We start from the raw sequence: 18,280 nt of genomic DNA, 5'->3' as shown, positions 1-18,280 counted from the left end.
CAGCCCAGAGAGAGAAATAGGACAGAGCTGAACTGGGCGTGACCTCGCTGTTTATTCCATGTCCTGGCCTGTGCAGTCCCAGATGCCAGCCTCAGCAGCTTCTTTGGGGTATGGAGGGCTGTAGGGTTAAGGCCAGAAAGGGACAGGAAGTAAAGTGCTTGCAGAGGCCCTTGGGGCTTGGTCCCTGCCACCCTCCTGCTCAGGGGCAGCAAGGTGGGCACCCAGGGATGTGCAAACAGAACTCTGGCATGGGTGAGGGGTAGAGTCCTTGGGGCCCTGCCAGGGAGGTCTGGCTGGGCTGTGGTCCTGGAGAGGATGAGTCCAGAACCGATTGTCCACTGATTGTCCACTTGTCTTGGGTTGGTGGCCTGTGAGATCCTATGGTTGTCCAGCTGCCCACCCTGCCGGGCCCTCACCTGCGGAGCCGCTGCAGCTAGAAACGATATGGGGCAGGGGTCAGGGGCCGAGACCGTAGCAGAACCCACTGCCCACCTCCAGGCAGCTCACCTCACTCTCAACCAGGTTCCGCCGGTAGAGCGCCTCCTTCGCGGCCTCCTGGGGAGACAGAGAGGTCACAGTGGTCAGCAGGGCATCCCCACCGGCCACTCCATCCCACCCTGTTGCCCCAGGGGCCCCCACTTACCCTGCTGCCATCATTGCCCAGGCGCCGGGCGGCCTCTGTGTAGAACTGCAGCTGCCGCTCCAGCTGGGCCGTGTACTCTGGGGTGGGGGTAGGAAACAAGGCTGCTGCCCTCCACACTGGCTGGCCCAGCCTCTGCCCCTTGGATCCGTCTTGAGCCCCTGACAATCTAGATGCCCATCCCCGAGGCCCTAACTTTCTGGATGCCTGTCCCCAGGCACCTAAACTTCTAGATGCCTGTCCTAAGCCCCTGATCTTCTAGATGTCCATCCCCAAACCCCTACCTCTCCGGATGCCAGCTCCCCCCTGCTCTAGCTGGGCCCTCTGCCACTGGCTGCGCTGCACGACGTCTTGGTACTGCTGGGCCACCTCCGGGGGCACTGGCCGACGCGCCTGCCTTAGAGCCAGGATCTAGGGACACAGAGAGGGGTGTGAGCTCCTGGTCCAGGGGCGCAGACACCTAGGCCCACTGTGCCAAGCCCAGTTGGGGGGGCACCCACCTTCCGCTCCAGCCGCTCCTGGTCAAAGGCCAGTACACTGAGGCTGTGCAGGGGCCGGGCTGACCTGTGGGGTGGCAAGAGAGATGCGGGACAGCACGGACTCCCCCTGCCTGACCTCATTATTCAACGGACATGCTGGGTACTGAGACACAGGGAAAACAAGTGAGGTCCACCCCAGTGTTGCAGAGGCCACAGCCTGGGGGGTGGTGCTGGCTGCATACCCAGGCCACCGTGATGCCTGGGGTGGTCAGGAAGTGCTTCCTGGAGGAGGTGACAGCCAACCTGGGATCCAGAGGACAAGGAGGGAAGGGGAGAGGGGCAGAGGGAGTCAGAACACAGAGAAGCCAGGAGGGCAATGAAAACTAGATGTAGCCATGAATCAACAAGAGGGAGCGAGGAAAGAGAAGTCTGGATAGATTGACAATGGTTAGATCACAAAAGATCTTAAAGATCAAGCTGAAAAGTTTAAACTGGATCCTCCAGGAGAAGGGCGCAGGACAAGTCTGGGAGTAGGATAGGGCCACAGTCCAGTTTGTGCCTGACGGGAAACTGTCCTGGAAGGGCTGTGAGACAGAGAGGGAATCCCCTCCCGTGGCTTGACCCAGCCTCCTACCTGTTCCCTGCCTCCCTAGAAGGCGCAGGCATAGGAGGTCCTTTTCCTTTGGGCGCAGCAACCTGCTTCAGAGGAGAGACCCAGGCCTGTGAGTATTGGGTCGGCACCGTGCTCCCTCCCTGGGCAGGCAGCAGGCACTCACCGTGGGCACAGCTGCAGGCAGGGGGTCTATGACCAGCCACCTCTCTGTGGTGGTCTCCAGCTGCTGGGCTGTCAGCGGCTCCCGGATCCTCACCATCACCTCCAGCCGCCCCCCTGTGGGCCGGCGACCATCCAGGACCTGGGTGGGGAGCAACAGGAGTCCTGGGCATCCAGGAGCCCAGGAGTGGCTGGGTCAGCAGGGAGGGTAGGGTCTGCTCACCTCCAGGATCTCGTGGACCTCGCACGCCGTCTCCAGCATGTCCAGCTTCAGCTGCGCTGTCCCCAGCACCCGGTCAGTCTTGAACAGCCCCCTGGGGGCGTGGGGCACAGTGGTTGGTCTGGGCGGCCCTGCGACCAACCCCCACCTGCGCCTGCGGCCCTGCTCACCCCTTGTGGACCACTTCGAACTTGATGCCCTTGGTCTGCAGGGCCCTGCGGAAGCCTCGGTGGCTGCGACTGATGCAGAGTTTGAACTGCTCCTTGAACTCTAGGCGGCAGCAAGGAGGAAAGACAGTGGGGTCAGGCCTGCTCACAGGCTCCTTCCCTGCTGCGGGGCCATGTGGGGTGCCCCTGCCCCACTCACCAGGGGAGTCTGTGTTCTTGATCACGCTGGTCTTGTCTTTCTGAGCTTCCTCCTGTGTCGCCAGAGGCAGGATATAGCAGAGCCCAGCACATGGCCTGGGATCCCATCCTGGCCCGCCCTCCTTGGCTCCCCACGTACCACGTTGGGGTAGGGGAAGTCGAAGCGCACGAAGACATCCAGGTCACCAGGGGACAGTCCTACGGGCAAGCCAAGGTCAGAGCTGAGCGGAGGGAGGGAGTCTCCAAGGGCCCCCCCATTGCCTCCCCGCCACCTCACCTGGGGGTGTGGGCAGGTTGATGCCCTTCACGATGAACAGGAGCATGTCGTTGCTGCTGAGTTCTGGGAAGATCCTGCAGGGCGGGCAGGAAGGAAACAGAGCCCTCAGCCCCACCCCACCTGCCTTCCCACCCTCCTTGGGCATACGCATAGAACCCTCCCTGGCCTCTAGGCTTTCGAATCAGATAGACAAGAGTTCTGTGTTCAGGTCCGCCACTGCTGAGCTTCTGGGTCCTTTCTTCAAAGGTGGTTTTTGTATTTTTCTTTCTTTTTTTGGGGGGGGTCCTTTCTTCAATGTGGACACATTTCATACCTACCATGCACTGCCCAATAGGCTTGCTGCTGTAAGCATTTCCCACTCTGGCTTTTTTTCAGTACTAGGGACTGAACCCAGGGGCATTCTACCACTAAGCCACATCCTCAGCCTTTTTTATTTTTTGGTTTAAGACAGGGCCTCACTAAGTTACCCAGGTTGGCCTTGAACTTGTGATCCTCCTGCCTCAGCCTCCTGAGTACCTGGGATTACAGGCATGTGCCACTGCACCTGGCAGGAATCTCCTTTTCTTTAGCAATATTTCTTGAGTTCCCTACTATTCACTGATCACTGGTCTTGCTGCTGGGACTTTCCTTTCATTGGACAATCTTTCTTGAGAACCTATCATGGGCTGGCTGGTACCTTAACGACTATGGGACTTCCCATAATATTCCTACAAACACAGGCCAGTGCTCTTGCCAATGTGAAGGGGCCTTCTTGAGCACCTACTGTGCGCTTGGCAGTGTCTTAGCTGTTGTACAAACTTCCTTTCCCTTAATATCTTGAGTCCTATTAAGTGCTAGCCAGAGCCCTCACTGCTGGGGGACCTTCCTTTCATTTGACTATTTTTCTTTTTTTCTTGGAGACAGGGTCTTGCTATAGAGTTTAGGCTGGACTTGAACTCACTATGTAGCCCCGAGGCTTCTAACTCGAGGTAATCCTCCCACCTCAGTCTTCCAAGTGCTGGGATTACAGGTGTCACCCACACATGGCTCTTGACAGTATTTCTTCAGCATCTCCACTGTCATAACCAGTGCCAGGGCTGCTGTAGGACCTCCCTTCACTTAATATTCCTTGAGTCCTACTAAGCACCAGCCAGTGCCCAGCTAATGGGGACAGAGAGTGAACCGAAAGACCCAAGCCTGTGCTTGGGAACTGCTACTGCTGCAAAGACAGATGCCCACCAAATGCACAGATGGGAAAACTGCAACTCTGACAAGAATTCAAATAGTGCAGGGTGCATAGGAGGGAGTGCTTTACACAGTGGTCACGGAGGGCCCCTCAGGAGGTGACAGCATAAGTGACACCCAAAGACAGACTTGCCACAGGAGCCCTGGAACAGAAGGCCTGGGCAGAGGAAGCAGCAGATACAAAGGCCCTGAGTGGCAGAGGTCTGCATCACAGCAGGGAAAAGAGAGAGCCCTGTGCCTAGGGGGCCAAGGAAAGTGAGGTAAGCGGGGAAGGAAGAAGGGGCAGGAGCCAGGATGAGATGTGTGGGTCATCCTAAGTGGGGCAGGAGTCTCTGAAGGCCCAGCTGCTGTACCCAGTCTCATGTAGAGACACCATCCTGATCCTCAGGGCATGGGACACCTTAGCAGGAGCCAGGCCCAGTGACCACCAGTGACGTGCATCGCCAGTCCCAGTGGGGTTACTGGGCCACTGGAACTAGATATATCCTCACCCTCACCACATCTTCTCTGTTGCATTTCCAGATGTCTGTGCCCAGCCCACTGTGACCTGTGGCTTGCACCTCATGCCCACCTCAGGGCCTTTGCACATTCTGTGCTCCCAGCATCCTCCCAACTTTCTAGCAGAGGCAGATCCTGCACACTTCCAGGAGCATGGAACCCCAGGGAGTACCAGTGTCTTACTTGATGACACTGAAAGTTCTCTGCTCGAAGCGGGCGACAGGGGTGGGCAGACCTCGGGTGAAGGCCTGCTTCAGGGTGTCCATGCTCCGCCTGCAGTCCTCTGCCAGCTTCTCGAACCTGAAAGGAGGGTGGCTCAGATCCTGGCATAAGGGTGGGCTAGGGGCACACAGGCAGGTGGGGTGGGGCCCTTACTTGCTGGTCTCAGAGATGTTCCCCAGGTGGGTGAACTGGTTCGAGTGGTTCAGACACATCTGTGGGATGGACAGCAGGCAGTGAGGCCAGGCATCGGGCTGGAGCCCGGGGATGGTGGCTGACGCAGCTGGGCCTCACCTCATGCTGCTGCCTGAGCAGCTTAGTCAGCTCCCCATAGCGTCGGGCAGCCTCCTGTGACAGGCCTGGGCCGGGCCGCTGGACCAGGGCAAAGTCATCCTTGTTTATGGGGGCGGGCGGGACCTGGGGAGGATGAGATTGGTTGGGAGGGCCCTGCACATGGCTCTGCAAAGATGCCACTATCCTCTGTACTTGGGCCTTCCACTGTGCGACATAGCAAGCCGCCTATCGGCCAGCTGTGCCATCTTTATGGAACCCCTCCTGTGCGTGCAGGCTGTGTTCCAGGGCTGGGCATGCAGCAGGGAATAAGAGATGCAAATCCTTGTGGGGCTGACATTCTCTTGAGCTAAACAGGCAACATCCTTAAGAAATAAGTAAACCAATAAGAAGTGGTGGCACCTGTAATCCTAGCACTGTTGGAGGCTGAGGCAGGAGGATCACAAGACTGAGTCTAGCCTGAGCAATTTAACAACTCAAACTAAAAAGAATTTTAGGGCCAGGGATTTAGCTCAGTGGTTCTGCTGCCTGCCTTGCAAGTGCAAGGACCTGAGTTCGATCCCTGGTACAAAAAAAAAAAATACTAAAAAGAATTTTAAAAAGGACTGGGGATGTAGCTCAGTGCGAAGGCAATTCCCAGTAGCACAGAACAAACAAACAAAAACCCAAGTAAGCTGTATGACATAGTAGGAAGTGATCAATACTATGGAGAAAGAAAAGATGGGGAGGGAAGGCAGAAGGTTCTGGGTTAAAGGGAGGGATTTTTTTTGGGGGGGGGCGGTCCCGATATATTGTTCTGGCTGGCCTTGAACTCACTATGCAGTCCAGGCTGGCCTCAAACTTGAGGTGATCTCATGCCTCAGCCTCCCAAGTGTTGGGATTACAAGTGTGTGCCACCACATCCAGTGGGAGGGATCTTAGGAGGCTGGAGCAGGGCTCACGAAAATGGCATGAGTGGAGACTGAAGGAAAGGGGAAGTGAGACAAGCAGGCATCTGGGGGACAGTGTTTCGGGGTTAGAATAACATGTGCAAAAAGCCTTGCAAGTCTCCATATGCAGAGAGGAGGTCGCATGACATGGGGAGAGGGAAGAGGAGATGAACAAAGGGGACAAAAGGGAGGTGATAGGGCAAATTATGCAGGGCCTCATGGGCCATAATGATAGGCCTGCATTGTGTGATTTTGGGGTCTTCCTAGCTAGAATGTCTGCTCTGTGCAGGTGGGAGTTTTATCTGTTTTTCTCAAGGCTACATCCTCTGTGCCCAGCTCAGACAGGGCTGGACATCCAGTACATGCTCCATGAATGCTTTCTACTGGTCTGTCATTCCATCACACAAGGAGTCCAGGCTGATCTGTGAGGTGCAGGTCACTGTCACTACTTCCCCAAGAAAAAAAGTGATGTTCTGGGTGAATGGTACAGCCCAAACTTGCAGAATCAGTTAAATGTCCTCCCACATTGCATCCTCTTCCCTGGTAATGGGTTTCTGGCTGGGTACACAGCAGCCCAGCAATAGTCTACATTGTCCCAGGCTCCTTTGCAGCTAGGTATGGTAACTTAGTTCTGGCCAATGAGAGGCAACCAAAAGTGATGTCACTTCCTTTAAAGGGAACTGGTCTGCACTTTTCTTTCTCACTCCTTCCCAAGGGCTGGAGCAGATACAGCAGTGATCTGCTTGGATCATGTGGGCAAGGACCACCCCTTAGGAAGGGCAGAGCCATGCAATGGAAGGAACCTGGGCCCTGAAAGACCTCCCATTGCAGAGCACAGCCTGCCAAGTGCTATATGAAAGAAACATGCATGTCTGTCTCCTTTTTGCTGTCTTAGGAGGGCCTACTTGTTACAGTGGCTTAGCCTAAGCCTGACTGATACACCCCAGGTCCACCTGACCTGGAGGGCTCACCTTGGCAATGTCCACAGGCAGCCCATTGCGGGAGGCCTCCAGCATGGGCTCCAGCCCCTTGGCCTGGCGCAGGTGCATCTTGGCACCTTCTACATCATTCTTCTGCTTGGCATGCAGCGCGGCCTGCAACAGCTGCTTCTTGCGGCCCTCCAGGAAGGCCAGCTGCTGCTGGGCTGTGGGCAGAGGGGCCTCTGCAGGGGCTGCCCCGGCTATCACACCAGGACGGTAGGCAACATGGGTGGGAGGAGACACTCACCTCTGGTGGACGTGCCCTTAGGGGCTGCTTTGGCTGCTGGGGCTGCCCCGGTATGGGGGGCCCTTGAGGGCAGGGCCTTGGCCTGGGCTGTGGGGGCTGCAGGGCTGTTGAGCTGCAGAGGGACAGAGAATCCAGGGCTCTCCCTGGGCCTGCACTGACCCCCTCCTCAGGTCAGAGTGCACCGTAACAAGGACCACCTCAGTGGAGACCCCTACATCCACTGTCGCTGATTCTTGTAACAGCTCTGGAGGAAGGACTGGCCCTATGTCTGCTTTCCGGACCAGAGCACTGGGGCTCAGGCAGATGCCCTTCCTGTGGCCTGTGGCCCAGAAGTGCAGGGCTGGATGTGTGGCTGGTTCTCCCCAGCTTAAGTGTGGACTTTCAAGACCCTATGTCGCCACCCTCTAGGCCCCTGCCTTAGCCCAGGCCCAGCTGCTCCCACCTTTTTAGATGCCTCGTCGTCATCATCATCCTCTGGCCCTTCATCCTGGTTGGCCAGCTTCATGGCGGTCTCCAGGACCCCGACCAGGCTCTGCTGGGTAGCCTCAGGGGCCTCTAGGCCCTGGATGGGGGGAAAGCCTGGGAGGCGGTTGGGGTGAGGTCAAACCAGCAGCAACCACACAGGGAGGCACAGTTGCTTTCCACCTAGGCGTCCTGAGCCCTGAGTCTACTTTGAACCCAGAGACAGGCTGGCTGGTGGTCCGAGGTCAGTCCTAGGCTATTCCCCACCACCCTCCAGCTTCTTGAGGCTTCTCTCTTTGGGTCTCAGGCCTTGACTAGACTCTTTAACACACAAGTCCTGGGGTGGCCTCTGTGAGGACCCTGGCCTGGACAGATCCCGGGAGTCATGGAAGTCCAAGAGCAAAGAGAAAAATGCTCATGGGGGACACTGAGGCAGCTCTGAGGCCCTGAAGACAGCTCCCAACCCACCTAGGGGCTAGTGGAGGCTGAGTGTCTGGAAAGCCAAGGCCTGATGACTGGGAAGGGGTAAATCAAACAAAGAATGGAGAGAGATGGCAATGGGCAGACAGATTTTCCAGAAACTAACCTACTTGCCAGGCGTGGTGGTGCACACCTGTAATCTCAGCCACTGGGAGGCTGAAACAGGACTGTGAGGGCAAGGCTAACCCAGGCAGCTTAGAGAAGCTCTGTCTCAGAATGAAATCTCACAAGAGGGCTGGAGGTGCAGCTCAGAGGTACAGTGCTTGCCCAGCAGGTGTGAAGCCCTGGGTTCCATCTCCATTGTCACAAGCCAAAGAACAACAAAAACCCCACTAACTTTGAGTGTCTGCCAATTTTCCTGGTGTAAAGACTTCCATCATGATGGAGTTAGTGCTATAGGCTGTGTGACAAACTTGCAAAATCCCTGCCTGTGTAGTGTGGGTGGCCTGCCCTGCACCATGAGCAGGATCGGTTCCCCAGAGGCCCCAAGGCTGGTGCACAGGTGTATAGGGGCGTGGCCCATGGGGGTGGGGGGACACAGGGGCAGGGCCTACCTGGGGGCACAGGCAGCTCCGCCACCTCCACTGCTCGGCCAGCTTTGTGGGCCCGGATGGCATCTTGGTATTGCTGCGGGGCACATGGGTGTCAAGGTGACAGGGGCAAGGTCTCAGGGTCCCCCACATTGGCCCCACACACACCTTGACAATGCGCTCGTGCATTCGCGCCTTCCGCTGGTCACCCTTGGCCTTGGCTTGGGCTGCAGCCACCTGGTACCGCTCCATGCGCTGCTCCAGTGCCTCCAGGAAGGTTCTCGGGGCTGGGGGAACCTCTGGGTCAGAAGGGGCAGGGTTGGGTTGGGTCCAGGAAAGGGGATTTGGTGCTCCCCAGCCTGTTTATCCCAGAGGGCTTTGGTAGCTCACCTGGCATGGCGGGGGCCGTGGGAAGAGCTGGAGGCTGCAGTGTTTGGGATGGTAGCTCTGGAGTCAGCTGGTCTGGGGTCAAAGAGGTCCAGGGTGATGAGGGGCTTGCCTGACCAGTCTGGCTTGCAGGGGACCTTGGGCCTAGCCCATGGGCAGCAGTGGGGGCAGGAGGGGTGCTCACCAGGTGGAGGGGGCAGGCAGGACAGGTCCACAGGCTCCCCTCGGCTCAGGGCCTCCAGGACAGCATCAAAGCTCTAGAAGAGGGAGGAGAGCAGGGCACGGGGAGCTGCAGCTGAGGGGCCAGGACCTCAAAAGCAGCAACCCCACACTGTCCTTCCCCTTCCACCACTGCTGGGGATGGAACCCAGGGGCTTCACGTTGTGCTACATCCCCGGCCTTTTTCAACTCTCTATTCTGAGATAGGGTCTCATTGAGTTGCCTGGAGTGGGCTCCAACTTTCCATCCTCCCGCCTCAATCTACCAGCATGCTGGGATTGCATGTGTGTGTCACGACTCCTGGCTTCCCTGTGTCATCTTATTCCATCTGCTTTTGACACTTATGCCCTTTTGCAGAGGAGGTAAACTGAGGCTCCAAGAGGTAAGGTGAACAAGAGCTAGGGAGTGGCTGAACTGGGATTCAACCTTGGGTCTGCCCGCCTCGATGTTGGCGGCACTGTGCCCACTCCTCAGCCCTGTCCCTCAGTCTGGACACACCTTGGCCACGCGGAAGTGTCTGGTGGCAGCCACGGTATCTCCCTGCTGCTTGGCGTGGAGGGCAGCCAGTTTGTAATCCCGCTGGCGGCTCTGTAACTGGGCCAGCAGACCAGAGCCACAGGGACCTGGGAGGGAGAATGAGGTACAAGGAACCACACAAACCATTTCTGCCTGGGTCTCATCAAGCCAGTTCTGAGCCCATTTTTAAATTAATAGATTGATTGACTGATTTATAGTTATTTTGAGACAGAGTCTCACTACATAGTGCAGCTGACTTTGAACTAAGTAGCCCAGGCTGTGTGAACTCACAGTGATCTCCTGCCTCAGCCTCTTGAGTGCTGGGATTAGAGGTGTGTGCCACCATGCCTGGCCTGAGTCCATTTTAGAGATGCAAAAACTAAGGCTGGTGGTGCAGCTCAGTAGTGAGCACTGGCCTAGCATGCGTGAGGCCCTGGGTTCCATCCCCAGCACCATAAAAACAAACAAACAAACAAACAAACAAACAAAAAGTAAAAAGAAAAAGTAAAACCTGAGGCTGAGAGTGAGGAGGCTGCCTTCTTAAGATTACACAGCTATGGGCCGGGGATTTAGCTCAGTGGTTCCGCTGCCTGCCTTGCAAGCGCAAGGACCCGAGTTTGATCCCCGGTACCAAAAAAAAAAGATTACACAGCTTGGGGCCGGGGATTTAGCTCAGTAGTTCCAGTGCTGGCCTCACAAGCGCAAGGTCCCGAGTTCGATCCCCGGTACCAAAAAAAAAAAAAAATTACACAGCTTGAAGGTGGTGCTGTATGGACTCATCCCCAGGCCTGGAAGGCTGTGAGCCACTGTTGTTTTGATCCCAGGATTCCCGAAAACTTTACGGATACTTACATATCTTCAAGTTGACATTTGTCATTTTTCATCTTAAGATTAAAAAGTGGTTGAGGCTGTCACTCGGAGTGTCTTCCAAATATTGGTATTTTAAAGAGAACTGTTAAACCACTCTTTTGTGGTTGGGGGGTGCCTTTTTTTGGGTTGTAGGGCTGGAACTCAGGGCTGGGTATATGCTAAGCACATGCTCTACCACTGGGCCACACACCCTGAAGCCGGGGCTTTCACACCGAGCTACATTCTCCCCCGCTTTTTTTAGGTTTTCATTTTTTTTGTACTGGGGATCAAACTTGGAACCTTGTGCTTGCGAGGCAGGCGGTGGAACCACTGAGCTAAATCCCCAGCCGTAGGTTTTCATTTTGCGACAGGGTCTCACTAAGATGCTAAGGCTTGAACTTGCACTCCTCCTGCTTCAGCCTCCCAGAGTGCTGGGATGACAGGTGGGCACCATCACAACTAATTAAAGTATTTTAACTTTAAACTTTTTTTTTTTTTTCCGGTACCAGGGATCAAACTCAGGACTTTGAGCTTGCCAGGCAGGTGGCACACTACTGAGCTACATCCCCGGCTTTTAAACTTTGAACTGTAGAAAAAAAAAGTTATATAATCAACTTTTAACTTAGTAGCCTGTTATTTGGATTTTTTTGTTTTTGCTTTTTTTTTGTACCAGGGATCAAACTCAGGACCTTGCACTTGCAAGGCAGCAGCGGTACCACTGAGCTAAACATCCCTGGCCCAATAGCCTGTTTTAAATTTTTTTCTGGTGATTTGAAACTCACCAACATTCTCTCCTTATTTTGTTTTATTTTATAAGCTACAGTAAAATATATATAACATAAGTCACATCATCTTAACCGTTTCTGAGTGTAAAATTCAGTGGCATTAACTACATCCACGTCGCTGTGTAGCCGTCACCACCATCCATCTCCACGATTTTCTCACCTTCCCCCAACAGCACCTCTGTCCCCCTCTGCACAGCCTCCCTGTCCCTTCTCCTGCCCTAGCACCCACCATTCTACCTTCTGCCTCTATAACTGAGCTCTAGGCCACCTCCTATAAACAGAATCACGTAGTGATACTACCCTTTATGACTAGCTTATTTCACCCACTACACTATCCCCAGGTTCACTTATGTTATAGCATTTGCCCAAATTTCCTTCCTTTTGAAGGCTAAGTAATATTCCATGGCATGGATGGACCATATTTTGTGCACCCTTCCCACAGATAGCCTGTGTCATCCTGGCCCTGTTCACCACCTACCTGGGGCCAACTGGGGCTTAGCAGAGCCCAAGGACGAAGCAGGGGTGGCAGACAGGGAGCCCTCCAGGTTGGCCCTGGGATCTGAGGCTGGTAGGTTGGCAGGGCTGGGCGGGGGAGGTTCGGGGTTGTGGCTGGTCGCTGGGCCCTTCCCTACAGCCACAGGTGGTGGGATGTCCTCCTCATTGATGGTGTTGCCCTTTTGCACAGAGGCCAGCAGGTTTTCCAGTGTCTGGGACAAGAGAAAAGGGTGAATTTGGTAGAGGCCGGGGCATGGCATCTGTGCTGGGTTCTTAGCCCTGTGCCCACCACTCACTTTCAGCCCCCGGTCGTAGCGCCGCATCTTGGCACTGTCCCCAGCCTGCTGGGCACTTTCCATCGCCAGCTGGTAGAGGGTCAGCCTCTCCTGCAAAGTGGCCTCCAACCCAGGGTGGGGGGCTGAGGGCTTCGGCTGCAGGAGGGGCGGGAAGACAGTCGGGGCAGTGACATGGGCCATGCCTGCTGCCCCTGCCCAGCACTACTGTGTGTCACCCCCGGGCCAGCCACCCCCACCCCAGCAGGGCCAAAACTGTGGTCTCTGTGGGGGAAACTGGGGCTCTCAGGTGTCATGTCACCTGCCTGAGATCACACGGCTGAAAGTGGACAGGAGTGACCCTCGAACCCTAGGCCGTCTCTGGGGCTGTACCTGGGCCATGGGTGGCGGGGGGTCCGAGGCCTTCTGCTCCGCTCCGAGGACCTCATTTAACTCTGCCTGTGGGTGGGACATACGGCCGGAGTGGGACATGAGAGCCTGCCAGATGGAGACAATGGGACGAGAGGCTGCCCCTTCCCGGAGTGCTCACCAGCAGGTCATCATCGGCCTCTATGTCATCCTCATCTGTTCCTTCCTCCTCCTCCTCATCTGGGTCCTGCATGCACAACCTGGCCATCTTCTCAATGGCCTCCATGGGGAGGGGACCTGGTGGCAAGGGGAGGGTCCAGCTAGAACAGCATCCTGCCAGTAGACCCACCTCCCATCCGCCCAGCAGGGCCCTTCCTCACCCTTCCATAGCACCCCACTGTCCCAAGTGCTCCCTGCATGGTGTCACCCCCACCCTGCCTGCCCAGACTCCTCTAGTCCTATCCAGCCTCAGCTCTGCAGCTGGATGACCTGCTTTCTCACTGAGCATCTCTGGGCAAGTTGCTTTAGCTCTTTGGGCTTCAGTTTCCCACTTCGTTGCACGGGGATAACCTTGTTTTATGTGTAGCTCTGTTTAAAGACACCTTTAGCCTGTAACCTCAGCACTGGGAAGGCTGAGGCAAGAGAATCAGTGTGAGTTCGAGGCCAGACTGGGCTACACAGGGGGTTCAAGACCAGACTATATTATATAGCGAGCCCCTGTCTCAAGGAACCAAAAAGAGGGGGAAAAAAGGCATCTTATTTAATATATACCGTTGATGCATTAACAGTGTATTCTCAGCCAGCGTACCGTGAACAGGGAAATCACCAACAAAGAGCACAAAAATGAGAAACTGTGGCAGTAAACCGACAGGGAAAAGGACCCTGGTTTATTTTATTTTATTTTATTTTATTTTATTTTATTTTATTTTATTTTTTTGGTACCAGGGATCGAACTCAGGTCCTTGCACTTGCACAGCAGGAGGCGAAACCACTGAGCTAAATTCCTGGCCCAGGACCCTGGTTTATAACACAAGAGCTGAAACAGGAAGGCAGTGTCACCTGGTGCCACCCACCTCATGCCACTCAAACTTCACCATTTTAAGTTCTGTGCATGACCACAAATCACTGTAAGTACTGATTTGGGAGTTACAAGGAAATTCTTGCAAGTAGGCAAATTCATAAATGTGAAATTCACAAATAACAAGGGGTTGACCATATTAGCTATAATGTTTAAACGCTTCATTTGGCCTCTGGCTCTGAGTACACTCAACTACTGTAGAGTCTTCCACTCCCTGGCACCCACCATAGGGCCTTGGCACCTTCCACAACCCCTTCTAGGGTTCCCAACGCATAACCTGCCCTCTGTGTCTTGGATCATTCCTTCAAGAATCCTGCCCTGACACACAGGCCCTCCACGGCTCTGTACTTCCGCCATGCCAGGCCTCATCACAGAATGGCAGGTTGCACATTGGGACTGAAGACAGCATGAATTCATCATGTGTCAGGCAGCCTCGGAAGTACTTTATGAATCCTAGATTAACTCCTGTGATATAAGCAGTTATTAGTCCCACTTTAAAATTGTATTTATTTAAGACAAAGTCTCACTATGTAGCTCAGATTGGACTTGAATTCACTATGTAGCCCAGGCTGGCCTCAAACTTGTGGAGATCCTCCTGCCTCAGCCTTCCAAGTGATGGAATTACAAGCATGTGCCACCATGCTAGGCTTATTATTTGAATTTTACAGATGGGAAAACCAAGGTCAACACAGGTGATAAGATGAACAAGTGGCAGAGCTGGGATTCAAACCCTCAGTCTGTGTCCAGAGTTAACTGCTGACCCTCTCAGCCGAACTATGGGCTCTTGAAAGGCAGAGACTTTCTGTTTTCCTTCTCCTTTCTACCTAGTGTCCAGCTCTGAGACTAGCCCATGGTCAGAAATCTAAAAACATTCAGAAGTCCATTAAACATCTCACCTTTGCCTTTGAGCTTCCCCAGGGCTGCAGGCTGGCTACCCACCAAGGTCAAGAACTCAGCCTCCAGTTCCTCATTGTTAACTCCATCCTCGGGGATCATCAGGCCATCTGGGGAGAAGTCAACCAGCAGCCCAAGCTGTGGGAACAGTATGGGTCCAGTTAGACCTTATAACGTACCATGAATATGGCCAGAGGCAGCCATAATGGATCCCAAGTCCCCAGTGGAAGGAAGGAACCAAAGTCTCCTGGAACAAGCTGTTTCCCTGGGGAATGCCAGGAGGCTGGATCAAGCCAAGAATACAACAGGTGCCCCAACATGGGGCTGGCCCTTTGGCACAGATTAAATGAGGCAAAAGGCAAGCAGAGAGACTCAGCTCCCTACTGGGAGCCTGCACCTAAGATGTACTGCTAGCTAAATTCACTGGGGAAAGCAGGCCCACACCTGCCTAAGCCAGAGCCAGTCTGCACACTTGGGCTTTTCCTCCCAGCACCCTCTATGGCCCGTGGCCCAGCAGGAAGGTGGGGCATCAAGTGCAATTAAGAGTCCCCAACAACATGTAGAAGTTGAAAGTAGGTCATGGCTGTGTTGATCTACCTTCCTCATGATGTGATAATATTAAGTCGAACTATGTGAAATTGTAGTCAGGTGTCCAAGGTGATAAGGCCAAGAGGGAACACATAAGTCTCATATCTGAGCACTAAGCTATACTGTAGGCTCCCTTCATCAAAGCTACAAGGGAAGGAACCGAGCCACAGTCCTCTGGGCTTATGGATGCAGGCTTGGATTTCCTCTGGTCAGGTTGTTAATCCCTATGACCTTGGGCTGATGTCTTCACCTCTCTTGAGGCTCAGTGTCTTCATGTGTACAGTGGGAATAAGATCGGAATTGGCCCTGCCAATCCAAGGGTCTAATTGCTACCATTCCCTTCCTGTAGCTGCTGCGACAACAGGTGGCCCTGGAAAGGGGGCGGGACGCCAGGAGCTGGGGAGGCGGGCAGGACCCCTTGGCCGCACCTAGGGGAGCAAGGCTCACTTAGGGGGCGGAGATTTGGCGTCGCGGGGGGGGGGGGGGGCTTCCCCGAGCGTGTATACGAGGGTGGGGAGGAGCTCCCCGTGGGTCCGTGAGGGCGCACACTCACCTGGCGGGCGGCAGCGGCGCCTCGGCCTGGGGGTCCCGGGGGTCCCTTCCTCTTGTGCATTTTCCAGCCTGGATGCCCGGACCACCGGCCCCCGGCGCCTGGCCTTGCCCTACCTCTTCACCCTGAGACTGTCGCCGCACACACACCCCTCCCGAGTCCTGGGCCCCCCTTCAGTGTCCCGCGCCCGTCAACCCTGCGCCCTTGTTTCCCGGGGCGGCCGCCCGACTTCCGTCTCGGCCTTTAGGCGCTGCCGCACCGGAGCGCGCCACCCACCCTTGGACTCGCCGGGCCCGCCTCGTCGAAACTACATCTCCCGACAGGCGGTGCGTGGGAGCGCATGCGCCTGGTGGAGGTGCGACGGGCGCTGCCAAGGGTTGCGCGAAAAGGAAATGGAGCATGCGCAGGTGTGAGCGGCCCGACCTGGTATTGCGCGTGCGCGGGGCGGGAGGTCCTGGTGCGCGGAAAAGAGGCCGGTTGCGTGTAGGTGTGAGGGGCCCAGGTGTTCCGAGATTCTCACAGCGCGTGGCCGCGCACTGCCTCGGGCCTTGGTTGGGCTTTTGGGCCGGGGAATCCGCACTTTTCGGTGGCCATAGTGTTAGTGTGGGGCTGGTCACTAGGACCTGGGTCCGCAGTTATGGGCTTCTAGAGGTCACCACGGTCCTCGAGGACCAGTGTTACCATTTTCTGGAAGAAAGAAAAAAGTAATAGTAATTTACAGTAATTTAAGCGACTTATTCCTCAGCAGATCCATGCAAACCTCATTCCTGCTAAGGACAGAGGGACTTGGACGACTTCTGTGGGCCAGGTCGGTTGGGGCTCCTCTGGTCCCCAAGGCAGGAAGAACCCAGCCACTGGAGACCCCCGTCTCCCAAAGGCCCGGGCACCCCCAGTGGATCCTGAGGTCCCCAAGTAGCTTCTCAAAAGGAGTCCTCACATGTCCCCAGAAGGACCCAGGACACCCCAGCCTGGGGAAGGGGTCATCCCCTGGCCTGCACCCTGACTCAGCAACCGAGCCGGGGTCCCCAGGGTGGCCCACAGTATGGAGGGATGTGCCCTGTGTCCTGTCTTGTGTCCCTGGGTCCACTGACCCCTGGGGGCAGCCACACGGAGCTGGCGCAGGAGGTGATGCTTCTGTCCTCAGCCAAGGCCGCTGACAGGGACAGGGACTGCTTCTCGTAATAGAGATTCTGTTGTTTTCAGATTTCTCCAGGGAGAGATAGAATGAGTAAGAGGAAGAAACTTCGGACCGCAGGTATTTGGTTATTTAAGTTGACATTTTTTCTTTCCTTTTTTTTGATGATGTGGATGGAACTGGAGGCCTCTCTTAGGCTTAGGCAGTGGCTTTATCATGGAGCTGGACCCCTAGCCTCAAGTTGGTACTTTTTTTATTGTTATTTTTTAAAGAGACAGGGTCTCACTATGCTGGCTCAGGTTGGCCTTGAACTTCTGGGCTCCAGTGATCTTCCTGCCTCACCTTCCTGAGTAAGACAGGCACAAGCTGACTTAGGTCGGCGCTTATCTATTGCTGTGTCTGCTCATAGGAGGGATGTGGGCTTATATGTTGTAGAAATGCTGACATGACTGCCTCAATGTCCCTAAAAGAAAATGAAGATTTATTTATTTTTATTTTTTTTTGGTACCGGTGATCGAACTCGGGTCCTTGCACTCATGAGACAGGCCGCGGAACAACTGAGCTAAATCCCCCGGCCCCCAAAATGAAGATTTAATACAGGCTACTAGAAAAAATAGAAATTATAGACAAGGGCATGCAGTGAAAAGTGGAAGTTTTTCTTTCACCAGCCTCTGGTGGGGTCCCAGATGCACACTCGCAGGAACCATCCTATAGTAGATCTTGATGAGCTTCAAGGCAGTCTGCTGTGTGGCTAAGTGTTTCATTCTAGAGCCAAAAATTTTTGTTTATCCCAACTCAGCTCACTTTTTTTTTCTTTTGCAATATTGGGGATCGATTCCAGGGCCTTTGTACTTCCCTAGCCAATTTTTATTTTTTATCTTGAGAAAGTATTTCAAGTTCCTAAATTACCTAGGCTGGAGTTCAACTTGGCATCCACCTACCTCCGCCTCCTAGAGTGCTGGGATTCCCAGTGTGTGCCACCCCCATCGGGTGGATGTAATTTTTTCCCCAGATATTTTCTGTCTGTGGTTGGGTACATCTGTGGATAGGAACCCATTTACACAGAGAGCTGGTCAAATGTAGAGCAAGTGTTTTTATCAGAAAATGGAATGTTCACATACGGTAATCTGCACCTTGCATTTTTTACTTGTTAGTGTATCGCAATCAGTTTTATTTGTTAATGTACTGTATGTGTAGAATTTCTTGAGGACCAGGCTACAGCTCAGTGGTGAGTGCTTGCCTAGCATGTGCAAGGCCCTGGATTCCACCCCCAGCCCTGCCAAAAAAAATCTTGAACACCTAGTATTTCCTAGGGTGATTCAATGGTTTCCCTCTATGTCATCCTCTAAGGTAATTTAAATGCCTTAAAGAAGTAGAAATAATTTCTTTACTGGCGGGGGTGTGGAGAGAAAGGAACCCTTCTCCATTGTTGGTGGGAGTGCAGACTGGTGCAACCACTGTGGAAATCCGTATGGAGATACCTCAAAAAACCAGGTCCCATTTGATCCAGCTATTCCCCTCCTGGGAATC

The 18,280-nt window shown here is 54.5% G+C and overlaps 2 protein-coding genes across 17 annotated transcripts in view; one reads left to right on the top strand and one right to left on the bottom strand.

Moving 5' to 3' along the window:
- Positions 1-28: 28 nt before the first annotated feature.
- Cc2d1a (coiled-coil and C2 domain containing 1A) lies at positions 29-15,983 on the bottom strand. 6 transcript variants are annotated; one of them, XM_004872455.4, is made up of 29 exons: positions 15,892-15,983; positions 14,480-14,587; positions 12,687-12,802; positions 12,530-12,595; positions 12,161-12,295; positions 11,848-12,076; positions 9,718-9,842; positions 9,185-9,257; positions 9,004-9,075; positions 8,782-8,912; positions 8,638-8,710; positions 7,584-7,720; positions 7,142-7,253; positions 6,886-7,058; positions 4,989-5,111; positions 4,851-4,909; positions 4,659-4,775; positions 2,754-2,827; positions 2,616-2,674; positions 2,478-2,529; positions 2,282-2,381; positions 2,115-2,205; positions 1,896-2,033; positions 1,754-1,818; positions 1,141-1,204; positions 925-1,051; positions 644-720; positions 508-555; positions 29-433 (listed from the first exon to the last, which is right to left on the bottom strand). In XM_004872455.4, exons 2-29 carry the CDS (start codon positions 14,577-14,579, stop codon positions 413-415), a joined length of 2,757 nt encoding a protein of 918 aa, XP_004872512.1. In that variant the 5' UTR covers positions 14,580-14,587; positions 15,892-15,983; the 3' UTR covers positions 29-412. The 6 variants fall into 6 exon arrangements, with proteins under 6 accessions (XP_004872512.1, XP_087057524.1, XP_004872509.1 ...); XM_087201398.1 differs by having other exon boundaries at positions 1,754-1,815; positions 15,892-15,982; XM_004872452.4 differs by lacking the exon at positions 15,892-15,983 and adding an exon at positions 15,619-15,798 and having other exon boundaries at positions 14,480-14,615.
- Brme1 (break repair meiotic recombinase recruitment factor 1) overlaps positions 15,878-18,280 on the top strand; it is a 15,674-nt gene continuing 13,271 nt past the window's right edge. For 4 of the 11 annotated variants that reach the window (XR_002391643.2, XR_002391642.2, XM_087201406.1 and 1 more), the window contains exons 1-3: positions 15,878-16,022; positions 16,361-16,423; positions 16,819-16,870. Coding sequence is in view for 9 of the 11 variants with exons in the window: in XM_087201406.1 (XP_087057532.1) it covers positions 16,008-16,022; positions 16,361-16,423; positions 16,819-16,870 (130 nt within the window). In the remaining 2 variants the exon portion in view is untranslated. The other 7 variants (XM_087201404.1, XM_021250323.2, XM_087201403.1 and 4 more) reach the window with 7 other exon arrangements.

Source organism: Heterocephalus glaber, unplaced genomic scaffold, assembly GCF_053883595.1.
Source record: "Heterocephalus glaber isolate CG9 unplaced genomic scaffold, H.glaber_assembly_v1.0 deba00001760, whole genome shotgun sequence".
Lineage (NCBI taxonomy): Eukaryota > Metazoa > Chordata > Mammalia > Rodentia > Bathyergidae > Heterocephalus > Heterocephalus glaber.
The sequence above is the reverse complement of the archived record's forward strand: the minus strand, read 5'-3'. Positions and strand labels throughout refer to the sequence as shown.

Excerpts from the sequence above, each read along its gene's own strand:
- Cc2d1a (XM_004872452.4), bottom strand. The coding sequence starts at position 15,678 with ATGCACAAGAGGAAGGGACCCCCGGGACCCCCAGGCCGAGGCGCCGCT. Across the intron at positions 12,803-14,479 it reads GGGGAAGCTCAAAGGCAAAG|GTCCCCTCCCCATGGAGGCC; the intron begins GTGAGATGTTTA and ends CCTTGCCACCAG. Across the intron at positions 12,596-12,686 it reads AGGCCGATGATGACCTGCTG|GCAGAGTTAAATGAGGTCCT; the intron begins GTGAGCACTCCG and ends TCCCACCCACAG.